The 14,561-nt window shown below is 53.2% G+C and overlaps 1 protein-coding gene across 1 annotated transcript in view; it reads left to right on the forward strand.

Moving 5' to 3' along the window:
• The window catches only part of LOC139154323 (mucin-3B-like), a 48,424-nt gene extending 34,604 nt beyond the window's left edge, over positions 1 to 13,820 (forward strand). The window contains exons 6-15 of the mRNA XM_070728742.1: positions 862 to 987; positions 4,720 to 4,838; positions 8,044 to 8,102; positions 8,274 to 8,407; positions 8,576 to 8,635; positions 8,968 to 9,145; positions 9,830 to 10,000; positions 10,960 to 11,057; positions 11,182 to 11,243; positions 11,512 to 13,820. Of these exons, the coding sequence (XP_070584843.1) occupies positions 862 to 987; positions 4,720 to 4,838; positions 8,044 to 8,102; positions 8,274 to 8,407; positions 8,576 to 8,635; positions 8,968 to 9,145; positions 9,830 to 10,000; positions 10,960 to 11,057; positions 11,182 to 11,243; positions 11,512 to 11,547 (1,043 nt within the window). The 3' untranslated portion in view covers positions 11,548 to 13,820. The remainder of the gene's footprint in view (positions 1 to 861; positions 988 to 4,719; positions 4,839 to 8,043; positions 8,103 to 8,273; positions 8,408 to 8,575; positions 8,636 to 8,967; positions 9,146 to 9,829; positions 10,001 to 10,959; positions 11,058 to 11,181; positions 11,244 to 11,511) is intronic.
• Positions 13,821 to 14,561: the final 741 nt, after the last annotated feature.

Below are 14,561 nucleotides of genomic sequence, written 5' to 3' on the forward strand. Positions count from 1 at the left end.
TGTCAGGAAATTTCTCTTTAATTCCGGGCTGCTTCTCTCCTTGTTTTAGTTTCCACCCGTTGCTTCTTGTTCCACCTTCAGGTGCTTTGGAGAATAGCTTGACCGCCAAATCTTCTTTGTGGCAACCCCTGAGATACTGGAAGGCTGCTCTCGTGTCTCCCCTGGTCCTCCTTTTCATTCAACTAGAGCACTTCTTTCTCATGCTGTTCCTGGTATGTTTCTGTCTTCTGGCCTTTAATCGTCTTAGTTGCCCTTGTTTGAACTCTTTTGTAATGTGGTGACCAAAACTGGGCGCAGTGTTCCAGGCGTGGCCTTAGAAAGGCTTCATAGAGTGGTCCTAACCCTTCACCTGATCTTGGTTCTACTCGGCTTTTGACGGTGTCTAGTTCTCCTCTTCTCCCTCCAACTCCTTCCACCTCAATTATGGAGAGTGAAAGAAATCTCTTCCCTACTGTGGGTGGCTGGGCCCCTTCCTCCCGCTGCGTCCTCCTCTTCCTCCCCCAGGGACCCACCTCTGTCGTAGAGGTTCCCTAATTTCCTCTGTCATAGTTTTGTGTGTTAGAAATCCCAGTTGCTCCTTGCTGAAGCCAGGTGACCTCTCTGGTTGCAGCCTTTGCCGGACATTGGCTTAGTTTGCCAGGGGAGGCAATCCGGAACTTTCTGATCATCAGTTTGTTCCCAGATGTGGGGTTTCGTGTGTCCCCCACTCGCACTGATGGCGTTGCCTATTTTTGTAATGAAATGTCAACGCAAGGGAAACACAAGGAATTCTGTTTTTTTATATCTTTGGTCTCAGAAACTCTTCGTGTGTAATGTTCCAAATGATTTGTCTTCTTTGTTTTGTTCTCTTTTTTAATGAAGCATCTACAACTCAAATTCTGCCCCCCAAATGTCTGAACGGGGGGGTTCCTGTTGGGGACCGATGTGACTGCCCGTCGCCTTACATTGAGCCATTTTGCAGCCAGGCCAGGAATGAAGTTGTTGTGGGTAAGTTCTCTTTTGTGTTCCTCCCGATTCCCATGAAGACGATGCTGGGGGTTGAGTTTCATGTGGCAGCCACTGCAGGCCCCACAGCGGGGACCCCCTGCCTCCGAAGAGCTTTAGTCTTCCTCTCTTCTGATGCCACAGACAGCTGTGAGGAAGCCCATGGAATAAGTTGGATAATTGTTTTTATTTAGGGGCTTTGTAGGGTCATCTGGTCCAACCCCTTGCTCAAGTAGGAAACCCTACATTATTTTGGACCTTCTTGAAGGTCTCCAGTGTTGGAGCATTCACACAACCTCTGCAGGCAACTTCTGTTCCACTGGTCGATCGCTCTCACCGTCAGAAAGTTCCTCCTTATTTCCAGGTTGAATCTCCCCTTGGTCAGCTTCTATCTGTTGTTCTTTGTCCGGCCTTCTGGTGCCTTGGAAAACAGCCCGACCCCCTTCCTCCTCTCTGGGGAAGCCCCTCAAGTGTCTGTTGATGGCTATCATGTCCCCGCGGGTCTTTCTCTTTGCTGGACTGAATCGGGTATGGGAGAGTAGTTTATATGAACGTAATATAGAAAGTAATGATGAAAGAGGACAGAAGGACAGGGTCTGATGCCCCCCTTACAGACCTCTTAGAAATGGGGAGAGGTCAACTGCAGACAATCTAAGGTTGAAGTTTTGGGGGTTTGGGGAAGAAGCCACAGGTGGGCATTCCAGCATTGACCCCTCTGTTGCTGAAGTCGTCTTTTCTGCAGTCGAGCCTGGAGCGGTTTACATTAAGTTTGACTCTATTACGTGCTCGTGTGTTGATGTGGTTGAAGGTGAAGTAGTCATTAACAGGAAGGACACTGGTATATGATTTTGTGAACTATGGTTAGATCAGTTTGGAGGTGAAGTAGTTGTAAATTGTCTAATTTCAGAATTTCAGGTCTGGTGGAGTCAGGTGTTTGTGGCAGGAGTAGTAGTGAAGGACTCTTCTTGTGAAATACTCTCTCAATTGTAGTGATGTCTGATATGCAATGCAGGGTCCATACAGGTGAATTCAAAATTGGTCTGACAAATGTTTTGTAAGCTCTGGTTAGCAGTTCGATGTTTCCAGAGAAGAAGCTGCGTAAGATTAGACCAACAGCTCTTAATGCCTTTTTGGTATTGTTGTTACAAGTGGGTCATTCGATATGAGTCCTCCAAAGTCTTTGACAGAGGGAGGGTCCTCTACAAGTTCGTTTCCTCCAAGTATATATTGAGTACTCGGATTCTTTTTAGCAAAGTGTGTAAGACAGACGGTGATTCCCTCCATGCGCTTCACAACCCAGCTAGGAAAGGACATCAGTGGCAGATGCCATCCACCAATGGTCTTTAGATTCGTGATGTTACTTAGTGGGGTCTGCAAGAAGACCACCCAGTTCAGGGAGCAACGTTGGCCTGTTTTGCTGCAAGAGAAAATCTCCTGAGGTCAGCCTGGGTGGGAGCTGAAGGTGGCGTGGATTGTCCATCACAGCTCTCTATCAGGCAGCTCCGCCCACCGGTTCTCTTGGGAGATTTAACTGCCCAGGAGGGGAATTAATATAGACTGGTTAACATATTTACAAATTAAATTAAAATACGAACAACACAAAAAGCAATTTGGATTTCAAAATAATAATGTAATAGACACGATTCTTTTCGGTCCTTCCACAAAAATGATCTCAAAATTGTACAACTACTTACTAATCCAAGAAAATCCCGAAGAGCAAGTGAAATGTTGTATGATAGCTTGGGCTCAGAATTTCGGATATACGATTAACCTAACTGAGTGGGAGAAAACATGGACATCAAATTATAAAATGACAACGGCAATGTCTTACAAGGAGAACCAAATTAAAATGTTTTATCGTTGGCATTTGCCCCCAGCAAGAATATCCAAAATGTTTCCCAACTTCTCACCGACCTGCTGGAAGTGCAAGACCAAACCTGGAACTTACTACCACACATGGTGGACATGCCCAATTGCACAAAAGTACTGGACAACAATACAATCCCTAATCGACCAAGTCATGTCAATCAAATTACCACTCAAACCCGAGCTCTATCTTTTAGGGATATTCAGACAAAATCTTACCAAGACACAAAAATATCTGATATTACAAATTATAACTGCAGCCAGAATATCATATGCCTCTCTTTGGAAATCTGATCAAGTACCCTCTTTCTTTACAATAATTACGAAAATTAATGAATGTGCTGAAATGTCCAAAATAGCAATGGAAGCACAAAACAAAAAAGACTCAGAATACTACGAAGCATGGGAAAATTGGCATAAATGGGTTTCTCAGAAAAAATACAAAAAACTTTTATTGTAAAATTCATACTCTATCCCACCTAAAAGTACCTTCAACACTTAAATTAATATTAAAATAAATTAGAAAAGAAGCACCAAAAACTAATCAAATTTGCAACAAGGAAATATATTAAATCTCTTTTTATCTGTTTTCTAACTAACTCAACACACACTATAAACGTATTAACTACTTTTAGAATAATTAATCTTTATATACACCCATTATACCACCTATATACTCCCCACCCTACAACTAAACAAAAGTCGTCCATAAAAACGTCTGCATTAACTGCAGATTCTTCTCTCTCTCCCCTTTCCTTTTTTTTTTCTTCTTCTCTTTCTCTTTCCTCCTCTTTTTCACACCTAGAACTTTATTGCCTATATATATTAAGAAATACGACATTTGAGTTATTTTCATATATAAATAGTAAGATTAGGAAAATAAGAATTATTACACTCCCTCTAAGACACTTGTGTATTATAACTCACATGTATTACAATTCTATCATAAATGTTTTGTTTTTGAATTTTCCCTCCCCTTCCCACTCTACCCCACCCCCAACCCTTCGTTCTGTCCCCCTTCCCTCAACCCCTTTCCTTGTTTTTAATTATATTTGTAAATAAATAAAGTATATTTTCAAAAAAAAAAAAAAAAGATTAGACCAACAGCTCTTAATGCCTTTTTGGTATTGTTGTTACAAGTGGGTCATTCGATATGAGTCCTCCAAAGTCTTTGACAGAGGGAGGGTCCTCTACAAGTTCGTTTCCTCCAAGTATATATTGAGTACTCGGATTCTTTTTAGCAAAGTGTGTAAGACAGACGGTGATTCCCCCCATGCGCTTCACAACCCAGCTAGGAAAGGACATCAGGGGCAGATGCCATCCACCAATGGTCTTTAGATTCGTGATGTTACTTAGTGGGGTCTGCAAGAAGACCACCCAGTTCAGGGAGCAACGTTGGCCTGTTTTGCTGCAAGAGAAAATCTCCTGAGGTCAGCCTGGGTGGGAGCTGAAGGTGGCGTGGATTGTCCATCACAGCTCTCTATCAGGCAGCTCCGCCCACCGGCTCTCTTGGGAGATTTAACTGCCCAGGAGGGGTCTTCTGTGGAAGGCCCCTTGCCAACTACAGCTGGCGCAACACCCTTGGTGCTGTCTGGTAGAGAGGCCCTCAGCCCCGCTTGCCTCCAGAAGTTGTGACTGCTCCAACACTGGGAGTTTTTAAGAAGAGGTTGGAAGTGGTGTAGGGTCTCCTGCCTAAGCAGGGGGTTGGACTAGAAGACCTCCAGGGCCCCTTCCAACTCTGTTGTTGTTGTTGTTGTTGTTAAACCGGGGTTTGGGGGAGCCGGAGGGCCTGTAAATAAGTGAGTAAGCCCACTTGACGGGGAGGGGCAAGGCCTCTGCAGGTTCTCACCCTCTTCTGCTTTTGGTCAGAGGTGGTGACGGCTACAATCAACGTCTTCGTCAAAGTGATGCGTGAGACGTTTGTGCCAGAGATGGCTACTCGTGGCTCTCCTGCTTTCCAGGCTTTTGCGACCCAATTTGTTCAGCAGGTGAAGAGGGTGGCTGGGGAGTCGTGAAGAGACCCCCACCCCGTCCATCCACCAGAGCTCCCCTTGCCCTGTCCCAAGAGCTGGGACTGAGGGGCGGCAGGGGGGGGCAGTGTTGATCCTGGGTTCAGGGCTCTGCTGCTTGGATGCTGCCCGGCCCAAGGAAGAGCTAGCTGGCTGCCCTGGCTGGCGGGTGTGGGGGGGGGTGGCTTAGGGTTAGCCCTTTGACCTTTTCTGGTCCTTGACCAGACTTCCTCCACATCGCCCCCCCCCCCCGATTGCTCAATGAAGGCAGGAGGCTGGACCTAATGCTGCCCAGGCTCCAGGGGCTCGGTCATTGGGGTGGGGGCCTGGACTCCTGCCTGCAGTCTCTTGGGGGGAACCTTGGAAGGAGGGGTGCCTGCTTAGAGCCTCCCCAGCCCCACAGATCTGGGGTGAAAGGGCGCAGTTGGAGTGGGCAAGAGCCTCACTGCCCATGCTCAGCGATACTTTCATTATGATGACATCATCTCTTCCTCTCTCTCCCACCCTCTCTTTATCTCCCCCCTCCCTTCCCTGTTCCTCTCTCCCTTGCTCTCTCTCCCTTTTTGTCTCTCTCTCTTTCCCTCCCTCCCCTCTCTTTTTCTCCCCCTCCCTTTCTCTCCCTCCCTCTCCCTTTATTTCCCTCTCTCCATCCCTCTCCCTGTAACTCTCCCACCCTCTCTTTATCCCTCCCTTTCTTTCTCTATCCCTCCCTTTCTTTCTTTCTCTCTCCATCCCTTCCCTTCTCTCTCCCTCCCACTCCCTTTCTCTCTTTCTCTTTCCCTTTCTTTCTCTCTCTCTTCATCCCTCCTCTCTCTCCCACCCTCTCTTTATCTCTCTCCCTTCCCTCTGTTTCTCTCCCTCTCCCTCTTTCTCTTTCCATCCCTCTTTCTCTCTCCCTCCCTTTCTCTCTCCCACCCTCTCTTTATCTCTCTCCCTTCTGTTTCTCTCCCTCTTTCTCTCTCCCTCCCTTTCTCTCTCTACTTCCCTCTCTTTTTCTCTCTCCCTCCCTCTCCCTCTCCAACTCTCTTTTTCTCCCTCTCCCCATCCCTCTCCCTCCCTTTCTCTCCCTCCCTCTTTCTCTCTCCCCTTCCTTTCTCTCTCCCTCCCCCTTTTTCTCTCTCCCTCTCCCTCTTTCCCTTTCTCCCCCTCTCTCCCCATCCTCCCTTTTTCTCTCCCTCCCTCTCTCCCCCTATCCCCCTCCCTCTCTTTCTCTCTGCCTCCCCTTCTCTCTCCCACCCTTTCTTTATCTCTCTCCCTTCTCTCTCTCTCCTTCTCTTTCTCTCCCTCCCTTTTCCTTTCTCCCTCCCTCTTTTTCTCTCTCCCCATCCCTCCCTCTCTCTCATTTTTCTCTCCCTCCCTCTCTCCCCCTCCCTCCCTCCCTCTGCCTCCACTTCTCTCTACCACACTTCTTTTATCTCTCTCCCTTCTGTTTCTCTCCCTGTCTTTCTCTCTCCTTCCCTTTCTCTCTCTACTTCCCTCTCTCTCCCCTCTCTCTCCCTTTATCTCTCTCCCCATTCCTCCCTCCCTCTTTCTCTCTCCCTTTTTCTCTCCCTTCCTCCTTCTCTCTCTCCATCCCTTCCTCTCTCCCTCCCTCTCCATCCCTCCCTCTCTCCATCCCTTTCTCTCTCTCCCTCCCTCTCTTTCTCTCCTTTCCTCCTCCTTCTCTCTCCCTCCCCCTCTCCCTCCCTCCCTCTTTCTCTCTGCCTTCCTCTTTCCCTCCCTCTCCCTTTCTCTCTCTCCCTCTTTCTCTCTCCCCCTCTCCTCTCCCTCCCCCTCTCTCCATCCCTCCCTCTTTCTCTCTCCCCCTCTCTCTCCCTTTTTCTCTCTCCCAATCCCTCCCTTTCTCTCTCCCTCTTTCTCTCCCTTCCTCCTTCTCTCTATCCCTCCCCCTCTCTCCCTCCCTTCCTCTCTCTCTCTCCCTCTCCCTCCCTCCCTTTCTCTCTCCCTGCCTCTCTTTCTCTCCTTCCTTCTCTCTCTCTCCCTCCCCATCTCCCTCCCTCTCTCTGCCTTCCTCCCTTTCTCTCTCTCCCTCTCTCTCCCTCTCTCTCTCTTCCTTTCTCTCCCACTCTCCTTCTCTCCCTCCCCCCTCTCTCCATCCCTCTCTCTGCCTTCCTCTCCCTTTCTCTCTCTCCCTCTTTCTCTCTCCCACTCTCCTTCTCTCCCTTCCTCTCTCTCCATCCCTCCCTCTTTCTCTCTCCCCCTCTCTCTCCCCATCCCTCCCTCTTTCTCTCTCTCTTTTTCTCTCCCTCCCTCTTTCTCTCTCCTCTCTCTCTGTCTCCCTCACCCTCTCTCCATCCCTTCCTCCTTCTCTCCCTCCCCCTCTCCATCCCTCTCTCTCCATCCCTCCCTCTTTCTCTCTCCCCCTCTCTCTCCCTTTCTTTCTCTCTCCCTCTTTCTCTCCCTTCCTCCTTTTCTCTCTCCCTCCCCCTCTCTCCATCCCTTCCTCTCTCTCTCCCCCTCCATCCCTCCCTCTCTCCCTCCCTTTCTCTCTCTCCCTCCCTCTCTTTCTCTCCCTTCCTCCTTCTCTCTCTCCCTCCCCCTCTCCCTCCCTCCCTCTCTCTGCCTTCCTCCCTTTCTCTCTCTCCCTCTCTCCCTTTATCTCTCTCCCTCTTTCTCTCTCCCACTCTCCCTCCCCCTCTCTCCCTCCCTCTCTCTGCCTTCCTCTCCCTTTCTCTCTCTCCCTCTCTCCCTTTCTATCTCTCCCTCTTTCTCTCTCCCCCTCTCCTTCTCTCCCTCCATCCCTCCCTCTTTCTCTCTCCCTCCCCCTCTCTCTCCATCCCTCCCTCTTTCCCTCCCTTCCTCCTTCTCTCTCCCTCCCCCCCTCTCTCTCCATCACTCCCCCTCTCTCTCCCTTTTTCTCTCCCCATCCCTCCCGCTTTCTCTCTCCCTTTTTCTCTCCCTCCCTCTCTCCCCCCCCTCTCTCCATCCCTCCCTCCCTCTCTGCCTCCCTCCCTTTCTCTCTCTCCCTCTCTCCCTTTCTCTCTCCCTCTTTCCTTCTCTCCCTCCCTCCCTCTCTCCATCCCTTTCTCTCTCCCTCCCTCTCTCCCACCCTCTTTCTCTCTCCCACTCTCTTTCCCTCCCTCCCTCCCTCTCTCCATCCCTTTCTCTCTCCCTCCCTCTCTCCCACCCTCTTTCTCTCTCCCACTCTCTTTCCCTCCCTCCCTCCCTCTCTCTCTTTCTGCAGATGAGTATTTTCTATGCCAACCTTCCTGGGTTCCAGACAATAGTTGTGCTTCATCTGAGGTGAGCTATGGGGGGGGAGATGGTGGCTGGGACGCCCACCTCTTCCTGTCTGTGTGCAGCAGCCCCAGCTGAGACAGCAGGCACCCTGCCCCCGTCCAGGGGTTCTGTGGGGCGCCCGATGCCCTGGTGACCCCCTGAAGCCACCTCCCCCTCCCCTTCTCCTTCCGCCAGCAATGGCAGCATCAACGTGGACCACCAGGTGCAGCTGCAGGTGCCTTTCCCCCAATTCAACGCCTCCTACGACGCAGCGGTGGAGAAGGTCAGGACTGAGCTGCACAGACAGGAGACGCACTGCCTGTCTGATGGTGAGGGGGGCAGCCCTGGGGGTGGGGCTCGCTGGTCAGCAGGCGGCCAGTTCCTGGCCAAGAGGCCCCTCCCGCTGTCCCAGTCTCCTCGGGGCCCTCGGCCTGGATTGGGCCCCCGGAAGGGCCTGTTTTTCAAAGGCCATCGGAGCTTTTCATGATCTCTTCCAGGGCAGCTGTGTTTCAGCTCGAGGGGCTCTCGGGTGACTGAAGTGCCTCTCAGCTTTCAAGGTGGGTGTGAGTGTGCGTGTGAGTGCGTGTGCAAGAGAGAGGGGGGGCAGAGGGAGCGTGCTGCAAAGGTAACCTTCTTGGGCACAGGGGGGGGGGAGAAGCGAGCGAAGCCCCTCTCTCTGGGCCCATTTAATCCCTGGGAGGGGGAGGAAGGAGCCCGTGGAGTCTGTGGTCAGGGTGGGGGAGGGGTTGCCTGGCCTTTCCAGGCCTGAAGCAGCACAGCAGCAGAGGCCGGCTGGGCACAAGGCTGCGATGGGCGGTAGGTGGGTGGGTGGGTGTGCCAGTCCTTGGCTGACTCAGCTCCTCTCCCCCCCACCCACCCTGCCTGCTAGACCTGTCCAAAATCTGCAGGAATGACTCTGTGGTCAAGCAAGAGCTGCAGCCCTATTACCTCCCCCGAAACATCAGCAACCAACTGGAATGCATCTCCAACTGCAGCTCCTTCCACCCGGATTCCTTCCGTTGCGACAAGGGAAACTGCTACATCCAGACCGACGGGCCGAACTGCTAGTGAGTAGGGTGGAGTGAGGGGACAGGGGGCCCTGGGGCCCTCCGCTCGGCCAACAACCCAACCGACGGAGCTTCCTCATATTCAGCCTCATATTCAGAGCCCCCCGGCCCTTCAAGCGTATCATCGGCGGTCACTGAAACAGAGGCCCAAGTGCCTATGCCTCCAGGTGGGGCTCCCTCCTCGGGTCCCATTGATTGGGGGTCCAGGGAAATGGAGGGTCTTGCCTTCTCCTTCGGCTTGAGATCCCAATGGACAATTGGGCGGGACCACTGCTGGACTCGAGGGGCTTTTGGCCCCGTTCAGCAGGGCTCTTCTTGGGTTCTTAGGTTCATCCCAAGGGGTCAGCTGAGTAGACTCCTCACTCTCGGCCCACACCTGCCTGGGCGTGAGAGTGGAAGGGCCTGGGGGGTGGGCTGCTTGTGGGAGACAGAGCCTGGAGTAGCTGCTCTGAGCATTGGGCGCCGGAGCGGCCATGGGGGGCATTCCTTGCAGAGTTCTCCCCCCCAGCCTCTTCCCAGCAGGGTCCCTGGGGGGCTTTGGGGGCAATGGCCATGCATGGGCCCCCTCCCCATCCAGAGTCTGAAAGGTGGTGAAGAGGGAACTAAAACCCCACAGAGAAAGGCTGCCCCCCTCAGCCACCCAACGCCCTGCAGCCCCGGGACTCCGCCTTTCTCTTCTTCCAGCTGCCAGCAATCGGACGCCTACTGGTACTCTGGCCGCCATTGTGACCAGACTGTCAGCAAGGTGGGGGTGGCCGTAGGGGTGGCCCTGGGCCTGGCGCTCCTGCTCCTCCTCATCCTGCTCCTGGCGGCCCTCCTCTGCTTGCAGCACCGACAACTGAGGAAAGACCGCAGGTAGGTTGGCGGGGATTCCCAGCCGACAGTGGCCCTCTCCTGAGTTGGCTCAAGTCCCTGGCCAGGCCTGGAGGGGCATCTCCTGACCAGGGATGGGGAAGCTCTTCTCCAGCCTCTCCCAGCGGCCTGGCGAGCCTTCCTCCCACCCCGTGCTGGCCTGGTCACAAGGGCCTGTTTGCGGGAAGCATGTTTGTTCTGGGCAGGCTCCCTGAGGCAACTGTTTCCATGGGGCGATTTGCAAACAGTTTGAAACGGCAGTCCAAACAGAATCAGCAAACAATTGGAAGGTCGTGGCGGGCATGAAACTAGCCCAAAGGTTCCCCCTGTGACACCAGGAGCTGAGAGAGACGCCTACCGAGCCCTGGCCTTGAGTGCGAGTACCTCCACGCTCAGCCCTGGGCAAAGGGAGACAAGCAGCAAAGCAGAGACCAGATTTAATCCAGACACCGGAGGACTCCTGATTAAAACCGCTGTAAAGGGCACCGGGGTTTCCTCCCACGGCCTCGTTGGCTCTGCCACTGGCTGCAGCAGTCGGGGGGGGGGGAGGTTCCTGGTGGCCTTTTCATCATGGTGCAGATGGTGCAAATTTGCAGATCTCTGTCCAGGCCACCAGAATTGCCTCCGTGCAGAGTCATAGCAAATTAGCCACCCAAAGTGGCCCCCCACTTGAGGTCGTGGCTCCTCTGGAGGATTAAGGGCCTGTGGGGGCTCTGAGTTTTGTGTCCCCCCCCCACGCAGGGCCGTCCCTCTTTGTCAAGATGTGCTGGCTGTCATGGAGCCAGGGGTCTGCTTCGAGTTTCATGATTAGACCACTTGTGGGTCACTCTCCTCTCGTGTGGCTGTGGGGAGGGTGGGGCCTCTCTTTCCTGGGGGGGAGGGGGCTCAGCCAGGAGTCCTCCTGCCGGCCAATCTGGGGTCAGAACGTGGGTCTCCCTGGCTGCCTTTTCTACTCTCCGCAGGCAATCGGACTCGCACCCCAATGAGGAGAAATGGTATGAGAACGATTCGGACTGGCTGTCCAAGCGCCCAGCCCCTCCGCCCCAGCCCCAGTGGCCAGGTAGGAAGAGGGACCCTGGCCTCCTCCTCAGGCTGCCCAAGGGGAGAAGGGCAAGGGAAGTGCCCCACAGCCTCTCCAGCCGAAGGGCCTTCGCCTCACTGCCCCCCGCTCTCTCTCCCTACAGCCCCCACTGCCAGCACCAGCAGCTTCCAGCCTCGGCTCGACCAAGTGGACACCTTCTTCCAGGTCCAGAATTGGGGGAGGGGGCAATCTGGGTGGGGGGCCTTCCTGGGATGGGATGGAGGGAGAGCAGCCCCCTCCACAGGAAACCCAGGACAAAGTGGGGGGGGGGCAGCAGCGAGCACCAGTCAGGAGGGGTGGTGGAGGGGGCTGACTGCCTCTATGCCTCACGGGACGTCAGGTGGGGCTTCCCTGGGCCTCCCTCTGTGCCTGGGGGGCGGGGAGGGCTGCCTTACCCTCCTAATGCTCCTCCTTCTGCCCCCCCCCCCTGCAGGGACACATCGCTCGGCCACGGATCACCCAGCTCTGAGGTCGCCTGAGAAGCGCAGCCTGGACCGAAGCAGCTACGTCCGCGGGACACCCCCCCCCCCCACGCGAGACTTCTGAGGCGGCAGCAGGGGGAGGCGGAGACTCGGTGGGGCCTCTGCTACGTCCGAACGCTGGGGTGCACTTGGGGCGCTCCTGCCGGCAGCCCCCCCCCCCCGGCACAGTCACACACACACCTTGGGGGAGGGGCCAGAGGCTGCGCTGCCCCACCCCCAAGGCCACGTAAGGCCCGTATGGGATTGGTGCCCCGGACTTCGGCGGGCACCGACAGGCTCAGTCCAAGCCTCCTTGGGTGGGGCATCCGGCCGGCACCGCCCCCCCCCCCTCCGGGATCAGCGCTTTGTCTGCCTTTGTACATAATAAAAGCAGTTAACGCAACGGCCCCGGCTGGGTTTCGTGGGGGCGGGGGCACCTCAGCCCCCTTTTGTCGGGGAGCGGGGGCGACTTGGGCCACGAATTCCTGCTGAGGCCAGCGCAAGGCGCCCCCTCCCCGCCCCAGAGAAGAAATGGGCCGCCCAGCAGCGGGGGGGGCGGGACGGACGATGCTGCTGGCCGGCTGGAGTTCCTGCCACAGCCCCGGCTACTGATGGGGGGGCAGAAATTGGGGAGGGGGTATTTTATCGGCTCTGGACGAACTGAACGGAGAGCTGCGGCGATCAGCGCCCCCTGCTGGCAGCCCTGAGCAAAACTGGGCCAGGGGAAGGCAGCTCTTCAGCGCGTCCCTGTGGCCTTGGAAGAGCGTTGATGGGCAGGAAGAGAGCAGCCTTTTAGGGAGGTGGCTTGGGGGGAACCCCCCACTCCAGTTCTCCTCCAGGCAAATCCATCAAGGAGCTGGATGACTACAGACCAGTTGCTCTAACATCTGTAGTTATGAAAACCTTTGAAAGGCTAGTGATGTTCCACTTGAAAACCATCACGGATCCACTGTTAGACCCCCTGCAATTTGCATACCTAGCAAATAGATTGACAGATGATGCTGTTAATATGACTCTGCGCTACGTCCTGCAACATCTTGAATCTCCAATGACCTACGCCAGGGTCCTCTTTGTGAACTCCAGTTCAGCATTCAACACCCTCGTACCGGACATTCTCTTAACCCAACTAAATCAGCTAGTAGTACCTGAACACACTTGTAAGTGGATCACAAGCTTCCTAACAGACAGGAAGCAGCAGGTGAAGCTAGGAAAAATCACATCAGATACACGTACAATTAGCACAGGTGCCCCCCAATGTTGTGTACTCTCACCACTCTATACTAATGACTGCCTCATACAATCCATCTGTTAAACTAATGAAGTTTGCAGATGACACAACAGTGATCAGACTCATTCGAGACAATGATGAATCCGCATACAGATGAGAGGTTGAACAACTATCCTTGTGGTGTGACCCGAACAATCTAGAACTGAACACATTCAAAACAGTAGAAATGGTGGTAGACTTTAGGAGAAACCCTTCCACCCTTCCACCTCTCACAATACTAGACAACACAGTATCAACAGTAGAGACCTTCAAATTTCTAGGTTCTGTCATATCTCAAGACCTAAAATGGTCACCTAACATCAAAAACATCATCAAAAAAGCACAACAAAGAATGTTCTTTCTGCACCATCTTAGGAAGCTCAAACTGCCCAAGGAGCTGCTGATCCAGTTCTACGGAGGAATCATTGAGTCTGTCATCTGCACCTCTATTACTGTCTGGTTTGGGGCTGCAACCCAACAGAACCGACACAGACTTCAGAGGAGAATCAGAACTGCAGAAAAAACAATTGCTGCCCACCTGCCTTCCATTGAGGACCTGTAGACTGCACGGGTCAAAAAGAAGGCTGTGAAAACATTGACGGACCCCTCGCATCCTGGACACAAACTGTTTCAACTCCTACCCTCAAAATGTCATTACAGAGCACTGCAGACCAAGACAACTAGACTAGAAGAGTTTTTTTCCCCGAATGCCATCACTCTGCTAAACAAATAATTCCCTCAACACTGTCAGACTTTTTAATAGTTTTTCTCATCATTCCTATCACCCTTTTCCTCCCACTTAGGACTGTAATTTGTTGCTTGTATCCTAAGATTTTTATTAATATTGATTGTTTCTTCATTGCTTATTTGACCCCTATGACCATCATTAAGTGTTATACCACATGATTCTTGACAAATGTCTCTTTTATTTTATGTCCACTGAGAGCATCTGCACCAAGACAAATTCCTGGTGTGTCCAATCACACTTGGCCAATAAAATTCTCTTCTCTTCTATTTTATCTCGCACTTTATACACAGGTGTTCTCAATCTTTCTAATAATACAGTTCCTCATGTTGTGGTGACCCCAACCATAAGCCTAGTGCCAATTCTCCCAACAGAGCTTGAAGCTGATTGGCAGGAAGGTCAGAGGGACACCCCCACTGTCAACACCAGATTGGTCGGATTGTAGAAATATGTCCCAAGGCTCCAGAATAGAAGCTTTTGGTCCCAACACTGTGGGAAGTTTGTCTTTTCCGATGGTCTTAGGTGACCCCTGTGAAACGGTTGTTCGACACCCCGCCCCATGAGTCCTGACCCCCAAGTGGAGAACCACTGCTATAACAACTTGCCCTTCTCCTTGGCACGAGCAGAAAGAGTTTGTCTGCATGGGGGCACACCTGGTTCCAAGGAGTCGGCCGGGACTCCAGGGCTGAAATCTGACAGGGAAGCGCCCATAAGAGCCAGACCCTCCCTCGCCCGCAAGACACCTGAAGGGCTTCCGCCCACCTCCCTCAACTTCTCCTATGCCAGCCCCTTCCCCCACAGGTTTCTTGCCTTTGCTCTCAATATCACCGGCCCCCCACAGCCCTTGTTCCAGCCCCTCCCTTTCCAGGGCCCTGGGCTGCCAGTGTGCTGGGAAGCCCCCGACAGAACCCTGTGACCCGATCTCTGGGCTGGGGGATTCAGCAGCCCCCTCCTGCTCAGGTGACAAGGATGCCTGACAATCTCCCCTGCAATTTTACTTCGGAAAAATA

This window comes from Erythrolamprus reginae, chromosome Z, assembly GCF_031021105.1.
Source record: "Erythrolamprus reginae isolate rEryReg1 chromosome Z, rEryReg1.hap1, whole genome shotgun sequence".
NCBI classification, from domain to species: Eukaryota; Metazoa; Chordata; class Lepidosauria; order Squamata; family Dipsadidae; genus Erythrolamprus; species Erythrolamprus reginae.